General features: G+C 38.6%; 3 protein-coding genes across 4 annotated transcripts; 2 read left to right on the plus strand and 1 right to left on the minus strand.

Moving 5' to 3' along the window:
- The first annotated feature begins 58 nt into the window (after positions 1-58).
- On the plus strand, positions 59-7,220 carry rgp1 (GP1 homolog, RAB6A GEF complex partner 1). 2 transcript variants are annotated; one of them, XM_044017133.1, is made up of 9 exons: positions 59-166; positions 635-750; positions 1,819-1,952; positions 2,154-2,237; positions 2,780-2,929; positions 3,931-4,077; positions 4,890-5,017; positions 5,110-5,287; positions 6,525-7,220. In XM_044017133.1, the coding sequence occupies exons 2-9, from the start codon at positions 635-637 to the stop codon at positions 6,746-6,748; spliced, it is 1,161 nt and encodes a 386-aa protein (XP_043873068.1). In that variant the 5' UTR covers positions 59-166; the 3' UTR covers positions 6,749-7,220. The 2 variants fall into 2 exon arrangements, with proteins under 2 accessions (XP_043873068.1, XP_043873067.1); XM_044017132.1 differs by lacking the exon at positions 59-166 and adding an exon at positions 254-447.
- Positions 7,221-7,274: 54 nt separating this feature from the next.
- Positions 7,275-10,353, minus strand: msmp1 (microseminoprotein, prostate associated 1). The gene is made up of 4 exons (XM_044017141.1): positions 10,271-10,353; positions 9,272-9,411; positions 9,036-9,144; positions 7,275-7,976 (listed from the first exon to the last, which is right to left on the minus strand). The coding sequence occupies exons 1-4, from the start codon at positions 10,351-10,353 to the stop codon at positions 7,778-7,780; spliced, it is 531 nt and encodes a 176-aa protein (XP_043873076.1). The 3' UTR covers positions 7,275-7,777.
- A 2,624-nt stretch (positions 10,354-12,977) lies between these two features.
- Positions 12,978-26,074, plus strand: pik3c3 (phosphatidylinositol 3-kinase, catalytic subunit type 3). The gene is made up of 25 exons (XM_044017140.1): positions 12,978-13,392; positions 14,976-15,164; positions 15,396-15,539; positions 15,692-15,821; positions 17,274-17,360; positions 17,796-17,891; positions 18,000-18,071; positions 18,179-18,283; positions 18,449-18,541; positions 18,664-18,849; positions 19,590-19,720; positions 20,075-20,156; positions 21,159-21,226; positions 21,317-21,422; positions 21,504-21,620; positions 22,091-22,222; positions 22,386-22,514; positions 22,735-22,804; positions 23,001-23,065; positions 23,157-23,241; positions 23,338-23,412; positions 23,504-23,672; positions 24,350-24,440; positions 25,105-25,230; positions 25,807-26,074. The coding sequence occupies exons 1-25, from the start codon at positions 13,328-13,330 to the stop codon at positions 25,819-25,821; spliced, it is 2,628 nt and encodes an 875-aa protein (XP_043873075.1). The 5' UTR covers positions 12,978-13,327; the 3' UTR covers positions 25,822-26,074.
- The last annotated feature ends 322 nt before the right edge of the window (positions 26,075-26,396 follow it).

Genomic DNA, 26,396 nt, shown 5'->3' on the forward strand with positions numbered 1-26,396 from the left:
TATTTAATCCACTGGTCCCTACTCGCGTTACCTCTGCCACGCGATGTATTTTTGATGGCCGACAAATAACTTTCCCAGGGTTGTACTTTTTTGTTGTATTCTTTGATTCATCTATAGAAAGAAGTTAAAACACCATTCTGACATTTATATAAACACGTTGTCGACGGTAATATGCATTTCTATCCTCTATATTTTCTTAATTTTACACTTTTATTTTTCCGTGGTTTGCGATTGGTCGCACGGCAACGGCTACGGCATACGTGCGCTTGAATTTTTGTTTACTGTAGTCGGGAATAGTGGGTAGCTACAGCAGCTAGAAAATAAAATATGATCAAGTCTTTCAGAAACACGGTCAAAAACTGAGTTGTTTGATTCAAAAAGTAAAATTGGGTGTGTTCCAGAAAAAGGCGACGCAACTGTCTTGCTGCTGTGTAATTTGAGGCCAAGGTTTGTGTTTGAATAAACCTAAAATAGGGCAAATAGTGAGTCGAATCTAACAAGATAACGTCTGTCTGCAGCCATATTTATCTAGATGGGATAGCTAAACGTTTATTTAAAAATGCCATTGTGATTTGTTCTCCGTGTTAGAAGTCGTGCTTTGTAGGTAACGCTACCTTGTTGTCTAATGCTACAGATGATCGAAGTGTTGGCCTCCATGGCCCGAGGTCCTGTGTTTCTGGCCGGGGAGCTCATGGAGTGTCTCATCACATTCACCAACCCAATGTCCCACTTGTCCACCTCTGCCACCAGGTACAACTTTCCTCCTTTCACCTAATTGTCAATCATAGAGCTTCACACAAAACATGCCTCATGAGTTTGTTGGTAAAATGATGAAAGGTTGGAAAAAGTATGGAATTAACATACAGAACCCAATTGCACCGTTTATTAATGAGCTACTTTGGCCAATTTAAAGCTTTGAGTTTTTGTAAAGCCAAAATCGACAATCATATTTCTGCCATATGTGACTGTGTGAATCATATTTATTGAAGCAGCATGGCAAAGGTGTGAGGGTTGTGGCATTTTAAATGTAAATGTTTACAAATAGTTTATATATAATTAAATGTATTTGCTGCAAGCTTTTTATGTATTTATTTTAAGTTCAGAAAAAAAGTCAGTTTTGTTTGTTTCACATAATATGTCGGGTTGACTTTAATATGGAGGTTATGTTTTGATGAGATTAAGAGTATGTGTGATAGCAATTGTTATTTAATTTTACTGTTATGAAATTGTTTAAAATGTTCTGTAGCTATTTTGCCAGTCCTTGACAAGGTTATTATAGTTAATGAATTAACAAAAACTAAAATCAAAATTGAAATAACAATAAAAATAGAACAATACCTAACTAAAACTGAATTGTGTGTTTACAAAAACTAACAAAAGCAACACACTTGTAGCAAAATGTGCATAGTTTTTTTTTATCTTTGTGAATTCATTTCATACGTAAGCCAACATAAGACATACTAGTTCATATGAAGTTGTTTTTTTTTTTTCTCTCTGCCGTCGATTTTGAAAGGTTTCATTTGAGACAGCCATTTCATTCATAGTAAAATGATGTTTGATTTGTTTACAATGTGGGACATAAGGCTGTGCAGTTAAACACAACATTTGTTATGTAGTTAATTGAGTTGAGTTGGTTCAAGTGAAACAAACCTCTTGTCTAGGGGTTTATTAGGTTTTTTTAATTTTGCTCATGTTTTCCCCCTTATTATCGTGTTATCTAAGGTTAGCTGCTAGTGGACGTATTTAGCACTTTTTATCACTCAATCACAAAATTCCACTTCTCCATTGTGTAACCCTTTTGTTCCATTTGTCTCCCAGTGAGATGCTGGCATGGGCCAGTGCCCAGATTCACTGCCAGTTTCATGCCAGTGAGAGCAGAGTGGCTCTGCCAACCCGGGGCAACAAACAGGATGTCCAGGCTGAAAGTGACACTGTACTCATTCCAAGTAGAGGTCAGTGGGAGACTGGGGGGAAAAACACTATTTGCTGGATTAGTAGTTTTAGCATAAACCAATTATTTTTAGCTTGAAGAGGTAGTGTACACACAAAGGTTTAAAAGGATTTGGGATTTATTAGCTTGGTTTGAAATGAAATTCTTGCTTCATGTGTAATATGTCTAGAATTTCTGCAACACAAATGTTGGTCTTTTACAGGAGAGCGAGGACAGTGTGTGCTGGACACGCCACCTAAGATACTGTTCTGTGACCTTCGTCTGGACCCCGGGGAGAGCAAAACATGTAAGTTAGTGTTGTGTGTCGCAGAATATAGATCCACAACAGCAACATGTTTTTTTAATGAGCTAAATCTACCCGTGTACCACAAAGTTGGGGACTGGTGTTAACATCACCCATAAGAATCTGAACTCCCATTGCATGGCCTCCAGAATTAAAGTTTGGCCAGTGCCATGTTGTCGTTTTGTAACTGAAAGTTCAGAGACGTCCCCTGCAACCAGGTTGCTATTGGACAATTTATTGCGTGTTTTCCTCTAAATATGAACATAATTCAGAAAAATGACGTACTGTTCTATTGAAGAAGAGTTTACACTAAAGCTTGAGACTATTAACTCCTCAGGATGATGAATCAAGTGAGAAGTAGATTATTTTCAGGAAGAACCCAGAAGACTACATACATTTTTTTATATACAACCCAAGGAAGTGATATAATAACGCTCAGAAGATCGCCGACATCTTTACAGGCCAAATACAGTATTTTCCTTAAGTGTAATGCAGCATCTACAAATGACCATGTATCTTTCTGTTTGTGATTTGCTCTGCCACAGATTCATACAGTGAAGTTGTACCCATTGATGGTCCTCCTAGTTTCCGTGGTCAGTCAGTGAAATATGTCTACAAACTGACCATCGGCTGCCAGAGAGTCAACTCTCCCATCAAACTATTGAGAGTTCCCTTCAGAGTGCTGGTTCTGCAGGGTGAGACGGCTGTTTTTCAATATCAAATGCTTTTGCACTTTAAAGCCATCTGTGGTAATTACAAATATCTCTTATCTCGAAAAGTGAAATGTTTATTTGTACCATAGATGTTAATGAAGATTATAATAAGGAAAATCATTGCAGCAAACAAACAAATGCTTTTTATTTCAGAGAGGTTTGTGTTAAGTGAGCAGTAAGAACATTTCCTTCCCCATTTAACTGGCCAACTGTCCATGTCTCAGTATCCGAACACCAGCAGGGATCACTTTATTTAATGAAGAGTGTCCGCCTCCACTACGGTAGATAGTGATAGGCCTTGTTAGTATTAGGAGTTTACCTGCTGACCTATTACATCACAGACCAAAATAACTTGGCATCATGGAGCACCATTGCATGTCTTTCTATTAACCATTAACTTCAAAATGTTTAATTCTTTAAGCTAAGAGAGCATAATTTCAGTATCATAAATGCTCCTATGGCGTGTGTGTCCAGTGCCGCTACTTCTTGGTACTGCATGTTTCACGACAGTTGTGGAACGACCATTCAATGAAAGATAGCGTTAGTTAAGTGTAAAGGCAAAATGTTTATACAAGAAGTAGTAAAAAGCTGTGAGACGGCATTGACATTGTGCATGAAGAAGTTGCACTACTAAAATGAAAGATAACATAGAAATGTGTATTTGTCTTATAAGAATGACTACTCAAACGAAAGATTGTTTAGTAAGAGTAACTTCTAAAATTAAATATAAAATATAATTTTATTTTATAAGAATAACTGCTGAATAACTAATAATAAATAACTAACTAAATGCAGTTTATGCAGAACAGAATCAGGTTTTTGGTACAGAGAAATTCAATTTATGTTGGAAAATCAGATTTTATTTTGAACAAGATATGAATAACTGTCTTTCTGTTTCAAGATACAAAAAGACAGGGGTCTCATAAGGTGATGGCCAATGTATTTGTACATTAATGTCTGACATTTTCTCGGCCGATCTGTAGGCATGCCAGAACCTCCATTTCCCCAGGATGAAGAGGTCTCCCCATCAAACCCGTTCCTAGAGGAAGAGGAAGCAAGTCGCAGAGACACTCGGTCTTTGGAGAGAGCGCTGGACATGCTTATGGTCACCACGTCGAGACGCTGCCCACGTAAGTCCCAGCAGTGACTTTTATATTAGTAAACCCACTGTCTCTAGATCTGAAGAATAGTTTTTTCAGCTACAAAATGCTAAATATTTAGTATTTTTCTTAAAGCATTCTGCTGACAAATCAAATCACTATGCTGGTCTTTAAGCTTCACTGTCACATAATTTGTCGTAATTGACACCTGCATGTGGTAAAAGATCATTCGTAATTTCACATTTTATGTATATAACACAATGAGTAAATAAAATATGAACTATACTCACATGGAGAAAAACATTAAATTCCATATAAATGTTCTATGTTTAACGCTATGTTTTCAAATCAGATTTATTTCTATCATTTCTTTGTCACACAGTGCAGACATAAAGAAAATCCATTTTCCTTGGGATCTATGATGGATAAATATAGAGATGCGTGATATTATCGGCACAATGTCATTTAAAATGTATTCTCAGATATCAAAGAACACGCCCGGATATGACTAATGACTAAAACTGTAGGCTGAATATGCTGCTACCTCCTTGACTTCTATGCTGGCCCCGCTCCAACAATTTGTTTTATGTTTATTTATTTTCCTAAATATTATATTTATTTCACATATGACGTCTGCAGGGGAAAACACATCAGTAATTAAAAAATACAGTAAAAGTAAGTTAATGAAGATTAAAAAAAGGTGAGATATGGTGGAACAGATTGAAACAGTAGAATGGTTGTGACCTATATGTTACACACTGATTTTTTGCTTGCATTCTCCACTGTCTTTGGTTTGGATGTGTGCATTGACCTCATGACCTGTGGGTTTCTCTTTCCTTCAGACATGTTCAATATCACCAACATGCGAGGAAAAGTGGCAAAGTTCTGCATCTTCAAGACTGTTTACAGACTCGGGGAGGACATCATCGGCACGTTCAACTTCTCGGAGGGTGACATCCCCTGCTTGCAGGTGTGTTTAGATTTAGTTGTGAACGGCTGCACACATTGACTGGTGCGTGTAATGGCTGTGTGAGTGACGAAGTCCCGCATGTGTTTTTGCAGTATTCGGTGAGCCTCCAGAGCGAGGAGGAGATCCAGCAACAGTACCAGCGACGTCCCGGCCACGCCGTCAGTGTGAGTGGACACGGGCGACACCTGGAGTCCTGCCTCCACACGGCCTCCAGCCACTTCTCCCTCCCCATCCCCCTCAACGTCACACCAGGTTTCAGCACAGATATAGGTCAGTCTCCTTTGTACAGAATTGTCTATGAATCAATTATAATTTTTATTCTGCCATTTAGAATTACACTTGTTAGTTTAATTAAATTTGATAATGTGAAGATTCCTGGAGCCAGTGGTCCCTCCAGACATTTAAAAGTTACATGCAAATGCAATGTTTTATAACTATTTTATTTTCATTTTCACAAATATAAACTTTAAATGGCAATGTAATCAAATCTTAGCCATACAAGAGTGAACAAATGGACAAAAGCATCAACTTTACTTGCATAAAGTAATATATACAGGCACATGGCACTAATAGTGAAAACCTGATTTAAAAGTTTTATATAATACATGTACAAATATAATACAATTTAGCAGTTGGTGAATGTGTGTATCTGTCTGTCACTGCCAGGATGTGAATCCTGGACTCTGGTTTCAGGGCTCAACTCCTTACCAGCTGAGCTAATGGGGACAGCACATGATACTCGTTATAGTGCTGTTTAAAATGTGTGCGCGTGATTGTATGTAGAAATATGCCTGGGCCGATTTCCTGTCCCTGGCCATAAAAAATATATTATAAAACTGAACCGAAGCTGAGGGCCGTATAACATCTTTGGACACGCCTGCCTTAAATGTAACTTTGCTGTAGAACAGTTGAAAATCAGAAAAAAACAGCCGCCCCCTAATGATGACGAAGCTGTTGACGTCGTGTGTCATGCCATCATCATCATGGCTCGAAGGTTTACGCTCAATTCGCTACACTTGGTGAAAACAAAGCGACTCTTGTCTCGTGTAGGTGCAAGTAAATGAGCAACTCTCAGCAACCTCAGCAAACACATACACATAACAAGCTTCTATAGAGCTAACATTCTGCTGCTGCTAACATCTGCAGTGTTCTCTAGGTCTAATCAATTATTAATCGATTACTAAACTAATCGTCAACCATTCTGGTTATGAATTAATCAGTTAGAGGTTTGGGAAATACCAACCAACATTTTCTGTCAACTACAGTTATGCAAATAATTGTTAGTTGCAGTCCTAGCACAGTTTAACAGTGAATGAATGTTGGGTGTAAATGTGCAGCTGCTTCCCTCAAACACTGTTAGCATTACTTTAAATAACTTAAAATAAATAAATAATGCCAAGCAAAGAAAAGTAAGTCTGTAAGAATTAGTGAGAAATGGTATCAAATGAACTCGCTAATCACATCATAAGAGGATATATCAAGTCCAAACTCTGTCCTCTTTGTTCAGTCTCTCTTCGGTGGCGTCTGCACTTTGAGTTCGTCACAGCCCGGGAGCCTATGGAACCACCCACTGTACTGCAGAACCAATCAGAGGTCACAGTTTGGGCCGGGGCGGAGCATGTGAATGTGGACACCTTCAGCTGGGATCTGCCTATCAAAGTCCTACCAACGAACCCGGCCCTGGCATCCTACGTTTCCCAGTTTACAGGGAGGAACAGCATTAATATTTGACTCTGAGGTGATCAGGTGTTATTGTTTTTAATGGTGATATCAACTAGTTTGTTTTTGTTTCCAGATGGGGAAACTGTTTCAGCACAGATGTGCACATTTCTTGATCAAAAATGTTTTTTTGTTTCCATTTTTTATGCAGACCTCATATGTTAAGTGTGCAATCTATAATTTGCCTTTTTTCTTGAGCATTTTACAATGCACCCGGACTTTGAATACATATTCCTTTTCAGGAAGTCTACCGCACATTGGCCGTGTGAAGTGCAACTCTCTCTCTGTTGTGCGTGTCTGTATTTATTTGCTTTTTTTAAACTCCTTCATACACTTGCACACTCGATATTTCTGATTTTTTTTTTCTTATCTGAGATATTTTTACAGTTTAAGTGTCTTTCTTTTAATATAAAGTCTAAAAGAAGAATGACTATACTGAGATGTAAATACAAGAGAATTAAAAGTGTGATTTAAATGTAAAAAATTGCCTTGTTTGTTACCACACAGAATTCCTCATCATCTTCGTAAACAACTTTATTTTGGGGTTAAATGAGTTACAGCAGAGAACAGGTCAAATTCAGTAGATTGTGTATGACACGGTATATGCTTATAATAATAATAATCTGGCATTTGGCATCATGTACATAGTTTTTTTGTACAAATCTTTTATATCTTCAGCACAAAAAGCTCCCAGTATGAATATTAAAGTGAAGGTTTCCTCTACTTTAAAGCCTATGATGACCACACGTAGACTGATCCTGAAAAGGGCATTTTATCTAATGAAAAGTCAATGCTAAATTTGTTTATTTGAAGCATCATGTTCGGTGATTTCTGCTGGAAAATTCTGAGGTCTTACTTAAATATTCCTTCACAGACAAGTGTCACATTTCCTTCACTGAAACTTATATATGCTGTTAATGATTTGTATTTGTACAGTATGTATATGACAATAGTTACTGTTATTTAGATGAAGTGAGTAATGGTTTCACAGGCAAACAGGCTGAACAGATAGTTGCTGAGTTTAGCAGCTTTCTATAGTTTCTACCCCTCAAACAGCTGCTGCTGAAGCTGCTGCTGCTGCTGCTGCTGAAGAGGAAGTGACCCATGACTGGGATCCTTGAGGTGGTCACCAGGGAAACAGGGCAGACGAGGATCAGCCGTCTGCACCAGGGTCACTTTACAGGTCACTGGCTCCACCCGTACCTGACACCACGCGGGGAAATCTACTGGCCGATGCACCCTGCATATGCCGGGAGGTAAAGATAAACATTTGTAAACCTTTTCCAAGGGCGCACACTGTAAACTTTTGTGTAAACTTTTGTGCGCACACTGTAAACTTTTGTATGCACCAATAGGAAGGTGAACATCAGCTAATGGAAGTTCTCAGCTATGGCAGTGAAAATAAATCTCTATGCCAGATGCTAGAGAGTAGCTTAAGTACATTTATCCAAGCACATACTTTGTTGTTCAGTATTGTACATACTGTAGTCCACCACATTTATTCTGCACAGTTATAGTTGAATATTACCTTCTAGATTATTCTGCTGCTGTTTTTATTTCTTTTTTAAACATTAAGTACAATTAGATATATTTTGAACTCTGTTATAAATGATAACTTATTGTTTAAGATAGAGGTCGACCAATATGAAATCAGTGCAGCTAATGGTCAACATTATCATGCCACTGTTGTTCTAGGTGTGATTGGCTGAATGTTTTTCCTCCATCAGGTAAAATACAACAGTTTAAACATAACAAAAGATGTGCAAAATTGAGCAATGAACAATTGTGGTCTCTCTCTGCTTTTGTGTACTGCAGACGTTGAAAAAAAACTAAAACATAACTTTGTCAAATACATTTTTGATACATTTATGCATACATAAGCAATAATCAGTCAATGTCAATCAGTCAAATAAAATGGCATTTGTCAAATTAATCCATCTACTGCTATTTTTATGTGTGGAGGAAACTGAACCTCAATTGTCTACAACTGCAGTAAATTGTATTGTATTGTTATTATTGTTATTATTTATTATTTATTGTATTATTCTATTCTAGTAACAATAACATTTTTGAGGGAACACATTTTACTTGTATTGGGTAAGTACCTTTTCCCTAAGTTGTATCACTGCTTCTACTTAAATAAAGGTCTGGATGTCCTCCACTGACAAATGCAATAACACAGATTTTTCCATGATGCATATCAATTTTAGATCGAGTGCTGTGAAGTAACTTCATTCCGTCCTTCTGAAGCTGACAGTGGAGTAACCGTGAGTAACATGCAGGATGTTTGTGTACTCACGTCTCGCAGCAGCCGACGCCAACCGGGTGCAGACACGTGCACTGCATGCAAGCGTTGTCCATCCAGGTTTCACCCAGTGAGAAGTGTCTTCCCTCAAACACACACCGTGCTGGAACAACATGTGGAGGTCAGAAAATTAGAATCAGAAATCAATTTTTTAAATAATGGAGAGGTATGTTTTATTTTTTACATGAAGAAAAGATGTCCAGTGAGATGTTAAAAGTTTGAGATCTCACCTCTTGAGTCGAAGTGGCACTCCATGGGTGCAGCAGAGCCACCGCTGCTCCACAGGAGAAAGCCTACAGCTGCAAGCATCAAGTGTGCTCTTGCAATTTCCATCTTCATCTGATCTGGACAGCAGACTCTGGTCCCTCTTCTGCATTTGCACCCTCATTTATACGTCTTGACTGCGTCCACCACGGCGTGGAGGTGTGGTCCACAGTCCAGGCTGTGCCATCCACTGGGAATGAGGAGGTGGTGTTTGTTTTTTAATTTTTTTTGAATGGAGAGGAGGGAGTCTTGTGTCTTCTTGGCACTGTTTTTGGCGCTTGTGAGATCACCTCGGTGCGCTTCAGCAGGCATGAACCTCCAAAGTGATAGAAAGAATGACACATCCATGCCATGACTAAGAGAGGGAAAGGAAGGAGTGGTGATATGAAGGGCAGGAGGAGAGAGAGAAAGAGAGAGGTAACGTCCAAGTAGAAGAGGAGGAAGAGATGGAATTATCAAACATGATTCACCACCGCTCGACCTCTCCTATGGTTTTGTAGGACATGCTGCTGTTCAACAAGTAAAGATGAAACACATACACAAGTAAAGCAGAATATAAACCTACAGTAGACTGAGTGTGTCGCTCTAGGTTAGGTACGAAGAGGCCATGAATGTACAGACCCTGATAAATGGTTACAGATGCTTCCATACAAGAAACAAGTTGTCACTGAATGCTTTGATGCGTATGGAAATAATATGAATCATGTGCTATGGCTTTCACAGTCCCTTAATATCATCTCAGAGCCTATGGAGGATGTTGGAGCATCCGGGTTGACGGTGCACGCTAACATTGAAATGAAAATGTCAAATGAGAAAACATCTTTTGGGAAAATTACTGACAAGGAGAGTTTGAAAAACATGTTGAGTTTGTGTCAAGGAAACAGTGAAGCCCTTTAAATTGTTACTCATTCAGGTCCATTACACTGGGATGTACAAATGTACTCAGTGGCCACTTTATTGGGTACAGGCGACCTAATAAAGTGTCAGGAGTAACACCTGGTGTGGTCTTATGCTGCTCTAGCTCATCTGCTCCTCTGAACTCTGGCATCAACAAGGCATTTTCTCTCAGAGAACTGCTGCTCATTGGATGTTTTTTTCTTTTTTGGACCATTCTCTGTAAACACTAGGGATGGTTGTGTGTGAATATCCCTGTAGATCAACAGTTTCTGATATAATTCAATACATTCAAAGTGTCATTCTTTTGTCATTCTGCTACTCGGTTTGAACTTCAGCAGGTTGTCTTTACCATGTCTATATGAGCTGCCATGTGATTGGCTGAGTGTACAACAAACACTCGGTATTCCTGTTGCTAAGAAACCCATTCATCAGGATCTATGGAATGACTGAATCCTACCAAGAAAAAAAGGAGTAAGAAGGGTAAGAACCACCACAAACATGACTCATGTTCTTTGTGGAAACCTTTAAATAGGAATCATATAAATAGGGCCATTGGTTCACCATGTATTTTTTAATGTATGTTTTATATGTGCTTCTAACCTACATCTGTAGCACTCTGAGATTTAAAAAAAAAAATATAATATTATTATTTAAAAACATGTCTGCAGAAGTGATACGATAATGTAATGTAAATGGAAGTTATTGTTGTAGATAGATAGATAGATAGATAGATAGATAGATAGATTTTCAACCATTTTCTTTTTTCAGTGTGTTATGTATTAACGTTCTTAAAAAAGTTCACCCCTGGAAAAAAAATCAAATTTAACCTGGCTTGACATTGCAGCACAATATCACTCCGTGGTCCAATAAAGTATTAGCTCATCTTCTTCCATTTGTGTGCTATCTGTACATTGACATTGGAAAAATCCTCTCAAACCTCTTGCACAAGGCCCCAGGGCCAAATGACATGTTTCTTCAAGTGCCCTTTCTCTGGTACCCCCACAGTAGTAACAGTGTTAACACTGTAGGTCATCCTCATTGGTGGTGCTGCAACAGTCTTAGTTTTATGACTCACACTTGCCTCGCTCAGGCTGCTCAATGTTTCTATGAAGACCTGTTGTCATTGATATAAACATACAGGTAATTAAAAAGGCCTGATGGAATAATTTGGACATTTCTGAGTTGGATTTCCTTTTTTACTCATTTGTTTAGTTTGGATTCCATTTCTACGTTGCAGTGGTATTGCTCTGCTACAATACAGTGATGACAAGTTGCTAGCCTGATGAGTGGTCATCATCACTGATGAAAAGGGAGGAGCTCATCAAAACAAAAGATCACGATTTTCCTGTCACACGCCTGTTTCCCTTCACGGATATGAAGTTAATTGATGACAAGAGCATTTTAAGTGGAGAGGCTTTGTGTTAAAATTTTATGAGAATGGTGTCATAAAACCATCACAAGATGATTGTTTTTTTCTGTTTTTGTCACACTGATTAACATTTAATGTCAACAAACTGCCAACAAAATACCGTATCTATAGCTCAGCATTACCAGATAAGTGGTTGAGGTAAAAGTGTATTGCATTTCTCTGATACCACAATAATATTGGTATTATTGTTAGTATTGACAGCCATTTAGTTTACTTTACTTATTTTGTAGAACAATGTGTTCACACAATGGGCTTTTTGTAGTTGTTAGAGAAGACTGAGAGGACAAAAAAGTAACTCTCTCCAGTGTTAGCTTCTCTACACTGGCTCCCCATACAGTTCAGAATTCAATTTAAAATGCTCACTCAATGATCCAGCCCCATCATAACTTAAAGAAATAGTTTTTTCTTATCATCCCAACAGATCACTTCAGCCCCACAATTCAGGCTTATTTGTGGTTCCCAGAATCTGTGGAAGTAGAATGGGAGGCAGAGCCTTCAGTTACCAGGTGTCTCATGTGGAACCAACTCCCAGTGTCAGATTGGGAGGTAGTCACCCTCTCTGCATCTCTGTAGTTTGACTTTAAACCTTCCCTTTTGATGGTGATGCTGATGATAGTTAGAGCTGGCTCAGAGAAACTCAGCTCAGTGATGCTCCTATATAGACTTGTATAAACATGTAATAAACAATTCCGAAATGTCCTCTCTCAACCTATAACTTGATACAACTGCTATAAATCTGCTCCTGGTCTCTCTCTTCTGTATCCACCTTTGTTCCCCATTTTTCATTTCACCCCAACCGGTCGAGGCAGATGGCTGCACATCTTTGAGTCTGGTTCTGTCAGAGATTTCTTCCCATTGAAAGGGAGTTTTTTTCTCTCTCCAGTGATGCCTAATGCTTGCTCATTGTTTGAATTGCTGGGTTTCTGTTATCTCTTTGACATTGTAAAGGTTTCTGTCTTAATATGTACATTGCCTTTGAATAATCTCTAAAGCCTTGAGATGCTCACAGTAACATTTATCAGTCATGTGGTTGGGTTTTGTGGACATGCACAAGTATTTAGGCAGAGAGAGGGAGAGACAAACACACACATGGTGAGAGGATTTGTATTTTCTGAGGAAATTGACATATTCTGGTCATTTAAGAAAGCACGGTAAATCATGCCTGTTGGTACAAAACAAATTATACATTTAAAAAATTGAGCTCGTGTGAAAAAGCCTTTTGGAATTGAGGCTAATGTACCTTTAACAAGTATGCCGGAAGACGGAAACTCCGCCTCTTTTCTACTTCCCCTTTGCTCCACGAGGCTAGGCTAATCAATCCACGATACAACGATAGCCGGCCTAGTTTTAAGTGCTACAACATCTAGAATCGATTACTACAGCCGGACTGGATGTCAGTTACTGCGGTGTTGTGTAGCTAACAAAAACACAAAATCATGTTCGTCAGACAGCTGTTAAAATAATATTTCCTGTAACAACAGGTGTTCATATGTATATGTTTTAACCCAGTGCAGGGACTGAAATCCTCTCTAACCGTGTGGGCTGTGTGTATGCTGAACTCCGCGGACTGTTTTTGTGCTGCTACGGGGCCCTGTCTCAAAGCCAGCCGCTAGCAGGGGCTTACAAAGCCGTCCGGGGGATTTCATGTTGAAGTCGTCCGGTTGTTAGTGAAAACTGGGTGTTTTCCCGTCGGAAGATGGACACTGATAAATTCAACTATGTTTACAGTTGTGACTTGGATATCAACGTTCAACTTAAGATGTAAGTTTTGGCTGAATTCGTCGCTTTCTTGGTCATGCTGTGTTAATAATCTGGTGTCTGGCGACCTGATAGGGTGTTTACTGTGTTGTGTATGCGAGTCTACATTATATTACCTCAGGGGACATGAAACCAATGTTCACACTCACGTTATGGACAAAAGTTAAGTCTCCACTACGTAAATTAAAATATTGAATGGAATATTCAGTATTTAGGGGTGGTTCTCCGCGTGTTTTGTGTTTTTCCGGCTGTGAACCCATGTTTTATAGAGATTCCATACTCTATCAAGTTTAACCGAATGTACCAGCGATGGTAATCGACACCGCAATAATCCTGTATTGACTAGGACTGAACCACCTTGTGTAAAGTTTGGGATTTTTCTGACAAATTGTAGTTGTAATTTGATTTATGATAGTGTTTCAAAGGTACAGCGTTTAAAGCTTTAAAGGAAACAGTTGCACGTTGCAGCTGGGTGGCCTTCATGTTGACCTCCCCTCCCAGGTGTGTTTATTAACCTGTAGCTTTCAGTTGGCATCAACACTCAAAAGATGTTTGGTTTGTTTGTTGTGGGCTCCTGTCCAAAATGGTGGTCTATGTAGAGCTGAACTAGCTTCTGATATAAATATGAAAAGCTCATTCTAAGTTATTAAAAAGATTTAATCAAAAATAGGAACTATTGCAAGGATAAGAACTGCATTTTTAAGTTGACATTGAGCGTAGGACAATATGAGAGCTAAAAAAAAATAGAAACATTAAATGGTTTTGCAATCTGTCAATTACTTTGGTTTACCATTTTGACTTGATAACAATTCAATTTTTCAGTTCTCATATTAACCACATAAAGACAGTGGTCTGAATCCATGTGCTGACTGTCACAAACCTTTTTCTCGCTCTCACAGTAAAAATCTTTTTTGCTTCTGGGCAGAACATGTGCCCAGGCCAGGTTTAGTCCCTATTTATAACCTCTTTCATTTTGGCTCCTACAAACAATAATAATGATAAACTGCAAAAGACAGGTGTACATCAGGAATAAAAATGAAAATCAACAACCTTTGTACTATTTTAATTAAGATCAATGGATGGATTAATGATGTCTGCATAATGGTATTCACTGTCATTACAAATTAGTAAAACTGTGTTATACTTTATAATAATAATCTACTTAAAAAGAGCATTTTAAATTGAAACGTAATTGACAGTAACTGATTCATAACAGATTAATCAAAGAATAATTAATAATAGTGAAATACAATGTGTTTAGAGTTGGACCAAATTCCTAACTCTTAAAGTAAACAATGTTTTAAGCTTATTCTCTCTCCAGTAAATTGAAATCAACTGTTTGAACCACTCAAATTTTACTTTTCCTCTATGGCTCAGACAGCATGAAGATCAATTAGGGTGTCAACAATGTCGGCACAGTAACAGGCGTGTGAAAAAAATCTGTTCACTTGTATTAAGTCAAAATAGTTCGAAATTTAAGTCACAAAATAGCTCAGCCAATTAAACATGAACTTTAGACTCTGTAATTGGTACAAACAAACATCTTCTGTGTTTCTTTCTTTTCTCTGTTTTCCCCCCTCCTCCAGAGGCAGTTTAGAAGGTAAGCGAGAGCAGAAGAGCTACAAAGCACTGCTTAAAGACCCTATGCTGCGGTTCTCTGGCCTCTACCAAGAGAATTGCTCCGACCTCTACGTTACCTGTCAAGTGTTTGCAGAAGGAAAACCGCTCGCCTTACCTGTCCGTACCTCGTACAAAGCATTCAGCACACGATGGAAGTGAGTTCCAGTCTCTGTACACTAAAACATTCTTCTTTTGTATTTTTTTTCCATTTACAGTTGACAAGACTAAAAATTTCTCCCACAAGAGCAAATAATTTTTCCTTAAACTTCATAAAAGTTGTGTTTCAATTACATTTAACTACATTTATTTTAGTATTCTGACAGATTATGATAGATTCTCTCTCTTGTATTTGCTTTTCTTGTTCACTCTTCTGCTGTATCATGAAGCTGGAACGAGTGGCTGCGGCTGCCAGTCAAGTACCCAGACCTTCCCCAAAGTGCCCAGGTTGCACTCACGGTTTGGGACATATATGGGCCTGGCAGAGCTGTACCTGTGGGGGGCACTACTGTCACTCTGTTTGGCAAGTATGGGTAAGTCTAACCCTTACATCATTACTTGTGGTGTTGTGATATGCCACCAAGTTTAAAGATCAGCTTAACACCCACAGCTGCAAAGGTTTAAATGCAGAAGTGAGCAAAAAAACACTGATAACTCTGGAACATGTCATCCTGTCTTGTCCTAGTATGTTCAGACAAGGCATGCATGACCTGAAAGTTTGGCCAGGTGTAGAGGGAGATGGAGGAGAGCCCACCACCACACCAGGACGCACCAGCAGCAGCCTGGCAGAGGACCAGATGGGCAGGCTTGCCAAGGTACAACATGTTTCCTATCAGGAGAACAGGGTTAAGAGAGAAAGAACTGCAATGGTGAAGGATGTAGTAGGACTGAAACGCTGAGAGGAAATATGTGTGGAAGAGAAAGGACAGAGTGTGAAAAGGAAACATTGTGTGCATTGGATAAAGAGAGAAACCCTCCAAAGCAAAGCCCTGTCTAAACAACCATCTGTTCCAGGGCCCTGACCTGGAGGTACTCAGTGATGTGAGTACAAGTGGAGGAGTTAGTGTTGGCCATGCAGAATGTGTGTGTGATGTGTGTTCTGTATGTGTGTGAGTACAATGCTCAGGCCAAAATGTATTTTCACATTTAATCTTTTTTTTGTGCCACACAATATTTTATGTCAGGAAAGTCAATTAAACTTCTGAATAGAGGTCAGTGGATGGTTTTCTATGGCTGATGCCAATCTTAATAAATCAGTGCAGCTGATGGCCATAAAAAAGCATCATATATTGGCCAAATTCAGTTTTTCCTCCATGTGAGTGAAATATAATATTAATAAATAATAATAGTACAAAAATTGCGTCATTTCAATAAAATGTATTTAACAATATTGATCTGTCTCCAATCTGCATTCTGTGTCTGCACTGCAGTGCCCCTATCTATATTAAGTAGAAAATAATATATGAACTAAATATTACAGATATGAATTTTGTCAAATGTTTAATTTTTTAAACTGCTAGCATTTGAAAAACACAAACATTTAGCTGATTAATAATTATAAATGATAAGATTATGAAATTCTGTATTTAATATAAACCAGTATAAATACATTTTGGCTCTGGTGTGAAGACGTGTTGTCTGTCCACAGGTATGGCTGTGTTCTTGAACGCATCACACATTAGTTTTTATGTTTTCTGCTCTTATGATATGTTGGTGTATTTTGTGTAAGTGTATGCATGGATTTCTTTTGTTTTTGTTTGTGGACATGAGGGAGTTATACTCTAAAGTTGTTTTAAATTTTTTTTATTTTTTTTTTCAGAAGATGAGTTCAGGGGGTATGTTTTCATTTCATACCACCTGATTGGTTTAGATATTTTTTAAATCACGTATTTCCAGACAAGCTTTTGGGCTCAACAAGGTTGTTTCTTCTAGATATGTTGTTTTAGGAGTGAGTGCTAATTCTAACCTGCTGAGTTGTGGGCTTCCTGTTCATGGCAAAGTGTGTGCTTACATTCCCACACCCACGCTGACTGAAGAGTGGATTGGCTGCTGAGTTTGTGAGCAGAGATGCTGGACTGGCTGCTAGCACACCAGAGTTTGTGCATGATTGGTTGAGCTGTTTGCACACCAGTCATCATGCTGTGACCGGTACTGCTGCAACAGAACGTCAACCTGCGTATTTTCTTCATTTTCTTTCTTGTATTTGAGTAAAAAAAAAAAATTAACTTTCTTCTTCCTGTCTTTCTCCCTCTCTTGTGTCCATCCAGCTGACGAAGGCCCATCGACAGGGTCACATGGTGAAGGTGGACTGGCTGGACCGGTTGACCTTCAGAGAGATCGAAATGATCAATGAGGTGGGATGATTTTCCCACCTTGAAGTCCATTTACTCAGGTTTATAAAAAATCGTGAATCAGATGTTGGAATCAGAACTCTGGTCATTAGCGTTCAAAACTGGATTGAAAACATTGCCCCCGCCTCTCCAGGCTTGAGGCCCTCATGGGTTGCCATATCTTCTCTGAAATAAGGAGCTACAGGGCTGGGTTACTGGGTGGGTGGTACAAAAGGCCAAAACACAAACCCGGAGCGCTACTGTGAACTACTGGCTGTACCATTGTTATCAGTTCTCTCAATAAAATTTGTTTGGGAGGTGTGCGAAGATATTATAAAACAAATAAATTATGATGACGAGGGGAAAAGTAGCACCACATTTTGCCTGGGACCAGAGCAGGCCAAACAATCATGCACACACACTCTAATCTAAAAGTCTTCTTTGTGTGTGTCTCTGCAGAGTGAGAAACGCAGCTCTAACTTCATGTACCTCATGGTGGAATTCCCTCGTGTCAAAACAAATGATAAAGATTACAGTATCGTCTACTATGAAAAGGTATTTCCATATTTATGAGCATGAACCAAGCTTCATATTAACATGTAATGTCCACTAAGTGGGAAACGTCCTGTATAAAAATTGTTCTGTATATGGTTTACCTGTTAGGATGGAGACGACACATCACCCATTCTTACCAGCTGCGACATCGTCAAAGTTCCTGACCCTCAGATGGGGATGGTAAGAGGACGCATTCATGATGACTTTGATGTTGTCAGGTGACCTCATTTTGTGTAAAAATTGGAAAATATTTTAAACTGTTGTCATTTTTTTACGTTCTTTCGTAGGAGAACCTGGTGGAGAGCAAGCACCACAAACTGGCCCGTAGCCTCCGCAGTGGGCCGTCAGATCACGACCTGAAGCCCAACGCTGCAACACGTGACCAGCTAAATGTGAGAAACTATTTGTCTTTTTTTGTAGTAGGAAATAAAAATAAATCATCATTAAAAGTTTGTCTCACATCCTCCAGTGTGAAACTATCAAGACCATTTTTTTGTTTCAGTGTCAATCACTGAAACTGATCAGTTTGTATTGTGTGTATGTGTGCGTGCCAACAGATCATCGTGAGTTACCCACCAACCAAGCAGCTGAGCTCTGAAGAGCAGGACCTGGTGTGGAAGTTCAGATACTACCTCACCACACAGGAGAAGGTGGGTGTGTTGATAGTTCCTCCTCTGTCTTATCCACAGCTACTGTTTTTTTCAGAGCGCTCTCTCCAAACCTCACTTATTCTAACTAAATCCTCTTTGAATTCTTCCTCCTCATGCTTCAGGCTTTAACTAAGTTCCTCAAGTGTGTTAACTGGGATTTGCCCCAGGAGGCTAAGCAGGCTTTAGAGCTACTGGGGAAGTGGAGGCCCATGGATGTGGAGGATTCCTTGGAGTTGCTGTCGTCCCAGTTCACCAACCCGACGGTCAGACGCTACGCTGTGGCTCGGCTGCAGCAGGCTGATGATGAGGTAGGCACGGATGGCAGAGAGGTCGGGAGGAGTGTGTATGTCTAGGTGGATGATGATAGGTTCGTTTTTGTAGAAGAAAGGCTTTCATTCTCTCAAGTATAAATATGTTAGAGATATTGTCTAATATGAAACGTCTAAAGGTCGAGTGCATAAAATTTAGCAACATTTAATAGTGAAGTTGTGTGTTTCAGCTGAATAACCCTCACTTTACCCTTTCCTTCCAAGCTTGTAGGAGAACATATGTAGCCTTCAGTTAGCATCAAAACTCAAAAGATGTTTAGTTTGTCCATTGTTGGCTCTACAAGGTGGTCTATAATAGTTCCAGCTGTAGAGATGACCCAACTGCTGATATTTCCGGTGTAATAAAAAACAAGTAATCAAACAATTGGGTAACAGCATCACTCTTGTGATATACGTGCTTCTGTGTGTCTTTATTTAAAAATAATGTACAGTATTTGTGCAAGCAAAAGGCATGTAACAGTGTTATATGTAAATACAGACCATTTGATGTGATTTGTGTGTTTAACCTTTAGCCTAGGCCTCATAATCAATTTTCAGTATTATTATTATTCACTTTAAATTAAACATACTTCAACAACAAAAAAATAGTTTTAGAGCTACAGCTGAAATAGAACTGAGTCTGATATGTGCCGACATGTGCATCACTCAGTCTAAGATTTTGTACTAACATTTACACTTGTTGTACCATCATTATATTTATGCACTTTTCTCTTTTCTAGGACCTGCTGATGTATCTTCTGCAGCTGGTTCAGGCGCTCAAATATGAGAACTTCGGTGATATTCAGGGAGGCCTGGAGCCAGGCAGCAAGAGACACAGCCAGGGACTTTCAGATGACTCGGCACTGGACAGGTTAGTACTTTGGATTAGGAATTGCAACAGCTACTTCGGCTGTGGATCATTTATTTATCAACACTGTTAGCAGCTTCAGGAGGAAGCCACATGTGGAAGCTGTCCTGTGTTCATTTCTACCTCCAGTTGCCTGGGTCTAAATTTATCCCAGTCATTCTCACTTGATTATTTTTCTTTTAGAAACCATTATGAAGTCATTGGGTTTTGTGATTTTTATTGGCATATCCACAGCTCAGCTGGGAGCAGAGAACTGCAACTCTGCAACCGTGTTGTCCTAAAAATAAAACTCACTTCATCATGTTCTCTGATGCATTATTATTAATCTGTTCTGGTTTCTTTGTCCTGTTTGTGTAGTTCCCAGATTCTGTCTGGCACATCTGTATCCTCCACTGCTCCACAGAAAGGCAAGGAAGGAGCTGACAGTGAGAGCCTGGAGGTACAAATGTATATCGCATGTACATATATATATATATATAAATTATGAATGAACACTACGATATTCAGTTTTGGTTTTGGTTTGATACTTGGTTTTTATTTCTCCGATATCTGATTAGTACATTCTCAAGGCTGTGATATCACTCTAGGGTTTCAGACTTATAAGTGTTATGGAATCATCCCTAATATAAATCCCATTAGGTAGGTTTCCCTTAAAAAAAGAAATTCTTTAGCAAATATTGGTAATAAGTTGGTTCTCTGTGATGAGCAGTAGGAGGCAGAGCCCACTAAAGGGTAAGACGCTTCAACTTGATAACTTAAAATGCCGAGCAAGACCAAAAGGCATTTTACTCTTGCTTCCATCTTTTATTGTAGTAACATTCACTTCTTGAACTACGTGTCGAAATGTTGCTTTCCTCATCAATCCACACATTCCTCCTCTTGCCCATTCACGTTTTTTCCCAATACAGCCAATTCAGGTATTTCCTACAATCCATAATATGATTTGTATCATAATCCAGAACTCACAATTTGAAAGATACAGTTTTTGGAATAATTATGACTATATCTTACACAGAAGTCACTGCAATAGGTGCGTTATTAATCTTGAACTGCATGGGCCATATACGATATATACTGCATCATGTCACTTGACCTCTGCCACCACTCATTGGCTTTATTTTACATCGCAGCTTAGGCGATATTGATGTCTCAAGACTGCCAGCACAACATTTGTTGCTGTATGGATTCAGTAACATCTGAGTAGATACATGCAACAGGAAAGAGTACCTTACGATATACTACCGTATTTCTTTTTTTTTTCCATTACACTTTTTAAATTGCCTGTATTTCCATTGAAGGTTTTTAAGCACATATTGAAAATATGCTTTGAGCAGGTTGATAAAACCCCCACTAATCGAGAAGCACAAACTCATGAAGCAGAAGCTGGAGTGTTAATTGTGTTAACCTCTCATGATGATGTATGTGTGTGTGTCTTTTGTAGCAAGACTTGTGTACATTCCTCATCTCCCGTGCCTGCAAAAACTCCACACTTGCCAACTACTTGTATTGGTGAGTACACACAGCTCAGACCGGAGCACTTTAGTTTATTAATGCTGAGTTTGTGCATCTGTGGGCAAACCTATTTGTTTTCCCAACCAGGTATGTGATCGTTGAGTGTGAAGATCAGGACACACAGCAGAGAGATCCTAAAACCCATGAGATGTACCTGAATGTCATGAGGAGGTTCAGTCAGGCTTTACTCAAGGTCAGCAGATCGCTTTGCATTACACCAGAAGCATTTACTCTTTTTTTTAATTTATTTATTAATGCTCTTACTTTGCTCCAGGGGGATAAGTGTGTGAGGGTGATGCGGTCACTCTTGGCCGCCCAGCAGACATTTGTAGACAAACTGGTGCAGCTGATGAAAGCCGTGCAAAGGGAGAGTGGGAATCGCAAGAAGAAGGTAATAACAAAATGAAATTGCTTTTGAAACACCTATTAAAATACCAATTAGCCATAAATATCCCATTCCTACTCGTCAAAAAAACCCAGTTCAAACATGTTTTTGACCAGTTGAAATGTGTCTAATCTGCATTCACACAGGTTTTTATCTGCTTTATTTCTTTCTTTTGCTTAATTTGTGCAACACTGTGCATTTAAAAGCAATTGAACTGTAATTTTTTATGTGGTTCATATCACATGTTGCAGTAACTTGCACCCTTACTATATTTTGTTTTGTACACTATATAAAGAAATCCCTTTTACATTAGCCTGACTTATTCAGATACAAGCACTGCATTGACTCTGGTTGTTGATTTTAACTGGAGCAGACACTGATCCTGTTGAGTCAAGTTTACATGAGTGTCTCTCTGTGTGTGTGTATGTGTCTGTGTGTGTGTGTGTGTGTGTGTGTGTGTGTGTGTGTGTGTGTAGACGGAGCGCCTGCAGGCTCTGCTGGCCGACAACGAGAAAGTGAACCTTTCAGAGATTGAGCCAATTCCTCTTCCTCTGGAGCCTCAAATCAAGATTAGAGGCATCATCCCCGAGACAGCAACACTCTTTAAGGTACTTTATTGAATAAAGTACCTTAAAGTACCTTAAAGTACCTTATTATAAGGAAGTGATTTATGAGAATAAAGTTTATTCTCATAAATCACTTCCTCATCAGTTTTAATCATTGAGCGATCCTTAAATACAAAGGTTATCATTTGGTCTGTGTGTGTGTCAGAGTGCACTGATGCCAGCCAAGCTGATCTTCAAGGCTGAGGATGGAGCCATGTATCCAGTCATTTTCAAACATGGAGACGACCTGAGACAGGACCAGCTCATCCTGCAGATCATCTCACTCATGGACAAAGTATGAATACTTACTCACACATTCATATTAAAGTCCAAGTGTGATTGGTTAGTAATCATCTCGGATATTGGTGTATCGTTTTCAGTTTGTGATGATTATTTTTTTTGTACCATTTTTGAATGCGAGGGTTGCAGGTGTAACGATGACGAGTATTCAAGATTTACACTTTTAATAATTATACCACAGAATACCACTTAAAAAAATAACATTTTGTCTTCAGCTTCTGAGAAAAGAGAATCTGGACCTGAAGTTGACTCCTTACAAAGTTTTGGCAACCAGCACCAAGCACGGTAGGATGACTCATTACTCAATCATTATTGCTAGTTCCATTGAAAACGCATTTAAAAAAGAAAAATCTGGATAAAAATTGAAGGACATAACTTTTTGTTCTAACGTCTATCTATCAGTGACCATTCAAACACACAAGAAACAGGCACATATTGAACATCTATCAATAAAAGTGGGAAAATATTGGCTTTGTTTCAGGTTTTATGCAGTTTGTCCAGTCTGTTCCTGTTGCTGAAGTCCTGGCTACTGAAGGCAACATCCAGGTGAGATATAGTTGATATGTAATATGTCAAATGTAATAACACAACTCACAAAATAATATTTTCCTTTTAACCATACCGTATGTTTTAACAGAGCTTCTTTAGAAAACATGCACCAAGTGAAAAAGGTCCATACGGCATCAGTTCTGAGGTGATGGACACCTATGTTAAAAGCTGTGGTGAGACAGTTATATCAGATGTATCAGTCTGTTGCTATGTTTTACTTTGGGAACAAACCCACTTACAGTTCACATGTCTGACTGGTGTCCTTCCAGCTGGTTACTGTGTCATCACATACATCCTGGGAGTAGGAGACCGACATCTTGACAATCTGCTACTGACAAAGACCGGTGAGGCAAACGGCTCCACTCCTGTACTGTTTCAGTGAACATCACAGTTTGCTGAACAGTTGAGAACGAGAATCTTCTCTCTTCCTTTTAGGGAAGCTCTTCCACATCGACTTTGGCTACATCCTGGGCAGAGACCCCAAACCGCTGCCTCCACCCATGAAGCTGAGTAAAGAGATGGTGGAGGGGATGGGAGGCATGCAGAGTGAACAGTACCAGGAGTTCAGGAAGCAGTGCTACACTGCCTTCCTGCATCTCAGGAGGTTGGCCTAAAAGCATGGCAGCAGGCACATCTAGTTGTGATATGTAGCAATAATAATGAACATTCAGTATTTGTGTAAACAAAGAATATTTGTCCACTCCCATGTTAAGTCATTTATTAGACCCACAGTGGGGAAATGTATGGTGTCACAGCAGCAAAGACAGTACAGTTTAACGTGCACATCTATGAATTTACAATATATATATAAAAAAGATACATATTAACCAAAAAATATGTATTGTATTTTTTTGTGTAAATTACAATAGCTTTATTGCATATATGATAAGTAACATGTTACACGCGGTATACTGAAAGCATTGCTAGTTAAACAGTCTAACACCAGCAGGGAGGAAGGACCTGCAGTACTTCAGTCATTTTCATGCAGTGAGGTATACATTATTATTATTATTATTATTATTATTATTATTATCATCATCACTATAAAATCCTGAGAACGTGATGCTGATTTGAATTAAGACCAGTAGGGATTGTCCTGAGCTAATGTTTTTACAATTGAGTTTCTGCCAATAATGATCCAGTATTTGTATTTGCCTAGATAACAGTGCTGTACAGTAAACCATTTAAAAAAGTTTTTTACCGTTAGCAAAATGAATCATTTGATTGGGATACATCACCACCTTGAACTAAATTCAGTGAAACATCCATTTCATTCTGCAGATACTCCAACCTGATCCTGAATTTGTTCTCTCTCATGGTGGATGCCAACATCCCTGACATTGCTCTGGAACCTGACAAGACTGTTAAGAAGGTAAGTGTGTTATTACACTTGAATGCAGTTATTCTATATTTATCTTTTTATGTCTCAGTATACCGTTGTTCTTTTGGTATTGTATTGTGCCAACATTCTTTTAATATTGTGACATTTTCGGTGCCTCGTGGTGCTGTTGTTTATGGTAGCATTTCAAGTTTCTGAAAATACTTATTACAATTGTTTTGTAATGTTACAGTGGTCGAAAATGGGTTGTCATAAAAAAATGGTAAAACTTTAGGTGCCAATTACCATAGCATCAATGACGAATTCTGCCCCACATCGGAAATATAATTTTCAGTTTAGTATGGTCAATAAATTGATTAGTTGTTTAAAAAAATGTTGAAAAAGTGTTTTACGAACTAAAATTAATCAGTTTTAATGATTGCCTTGTAAAGAAACCAGGAAATATTCACATTTGACTTTCCAACTGATTGAATCGATTATCAAAATAGTTGACAATTAATTTATAAACCAATCAATCAATTGTTGTGACACTGGACTATGACATTGTGGTGACATTTTGGACATCTCACTGAAGTATGACTTTGTGTTGAATTTTTTGTTGCATCAGTACATCATTTCCTTGGCACTGTTGCCATTTAGAGCTGCCTAAAGTAAAGCAACACGTGACATTTGTATTGTTGACTATTTTTGCCTCCAGGTGCAGGACAAATTTCGATTGGACCTGTCAGATGAGGAGGCGGTTCATTACATGCAGAGTCTGATCGATGAGAGTGTGGGTGCTTTGTTTGCCGCTGTAGTCGAGCAGATACACAAGTTTGCTCAGGTAAGATAGAACACACGGCACATTTAAAAAAACACAGCTGAGATGATTTGTCTGATTCCCATCACAAACTAAAGTACCAGACTGATCAATAATTCAAAGAAATCACTGCACTCAAGTGTTTTACAAGTTTTAAATGTGTAATGTGGCTCATTTACATAATAACAAATATTTGAATAAGCACCTTTGTTTGCCCATATTCTCTTCAGGTATAAAATGATTTAAAAAATATAGTTTAAAATGCTTTACGATAATTTTAAATCAACATTAAAATGGTCAGACCAAAATGTATGCCATGCAAAATCATCCAAGAACGTGATACTATTCTACGGCATACTATACTATGATGTTTTTGTGTGATTTTGGACAACATACTATACTATGACATTTCTGAGTGATTTTGGACGACATACTATACTATGACATTTCTGAGTGATTTTGGACGACATACTATACTATGACTTTTTTGACTGATTTTGGACGACATACTTTGAGCCACAAAATTCTCGTAGTATGCATGTCACTATAATATTCTAATCCCAGCTGACAGCGTTTAACTGTGTTCTTGTCTCTCTTCAGTACTGGCGTAGATGAGCAGATACTTCTGAGAGGAGAATGAAGATTGAACGCACGGCTGATGACGTGACTGAAGCAGTGTGCGAGAGAACGAAGTGAAGAAACGCATCGACACTGTAAAAAATAAAAAAAGGCCAAGAATGCACTGCCAACTTTCACTGCAAGACGGCTAAACAGGGACATGAATACCTTTGTTTGCTTGTGTATATATCATGTATATTAATTATTGAATGAATGAACTGTATCGCCAAATAAAAGACTATTGATAGAACTTAATTTGTTGGTCATTTGTGGTCATGTATATTTCTAAAGCATTTTGAGCCCCCCAAGAAGTGCTGCCATACAGTGTTTATATCAAATAATGCACTTGTAAATTGACATACTATGACTTTTTTTGACGATATACTATACTATGACATTTTTTAGTGATTTTGGACAATATACTATACTATGACTTTTTTGAGTGATTTTGGACGACATACTATACTATGACTTTTTTGACCATTTTGGACGACATACTATACTATGACTTTTTTTGGTGATTTTGGACCACATACTATACTATGACATTTTTGAGTGATTTTGGACGACAT

Source organism: Solea senegalensis, unplaced genomic scaffold (genome assembly GCF_019176455.1).
Source record: "Solea senegalensis isolate Sse05_10M unplaced genomic scaffold, IFAPA_SoseM_1 scf7180000015112, whole genome shotgun sequence".
NCBI classification, from domain to species: Eukaryota; Metazoa; Chordata; class Actinopteri; order Pleuronectiformes; family Soleidae; genus Solea; species Solea senegalensis.

Bases quoted from the DNA above. Each gene is read 5' to 3' on its own strand.
- rgp1 (XM_044017133.1), top strand. From the start codon at position 635: ATGATCGAAGTGTTGGCCTCCATGGCCCGAGGTCCTGTGTTTCTGGCC. The intron at 1,953-2,153 runs GTCAGTGGGAGA...GGTCTTTTACAG, and splicing joins TGTACTCATTCCAAGTAGAG to GAGAGCGAGGACAGTGTGTG. The intron at 4,078-4,889 runs GTAAGTCCCAGC...TCTTTCCTTCAG, and splicing joins CACGTCGAGACGCTGCCCAC to ACATGTTCAATATCACCAAC.
- msmp1 (XM_044017141.1), bottom strand. From the start codon at position 10,353: ATGCCAGAGTTCAGAGGAGCAGATGAGCTAGAGCAGCATAAGACCACA. The intron at 9,145-9,271 runs GTGAGATCTCAA...ATGTTGTTCCAG, and splicing joins GTGCCACTTCGACTCAAGAG to CACGGTGTGTGTTTGAGGGA. The intron at 7,977-9,035 runs GTGAGTACACAA...CGGCATATGCAG, and splicing joins GGCGTCGGCTGCTGCGAGAC to GGTGCATCGGCCAGTAGATT.
- pik3c3 (XM_044017140.1), top strand. From the start codon at position 13,328: ATGGACACTGATAAATTCAACTATGTTTACAGTTGTGACTTGGATATC. The intron at 15,822-17,273 runs GTACAACATGTT...GTGTCCATCCAG, and splicing joins AGATGGGCAGGCTTGCCAAG to CTGACGAAGGCCCATCGACA. The intron at 18,542-18,663 runs GTGGGTGTGTTG...CTCATGCTTCAG, and splicing joins ACCTCACCACACAGGAGAAG to GCTTTAACTAAGTTCCTCAA.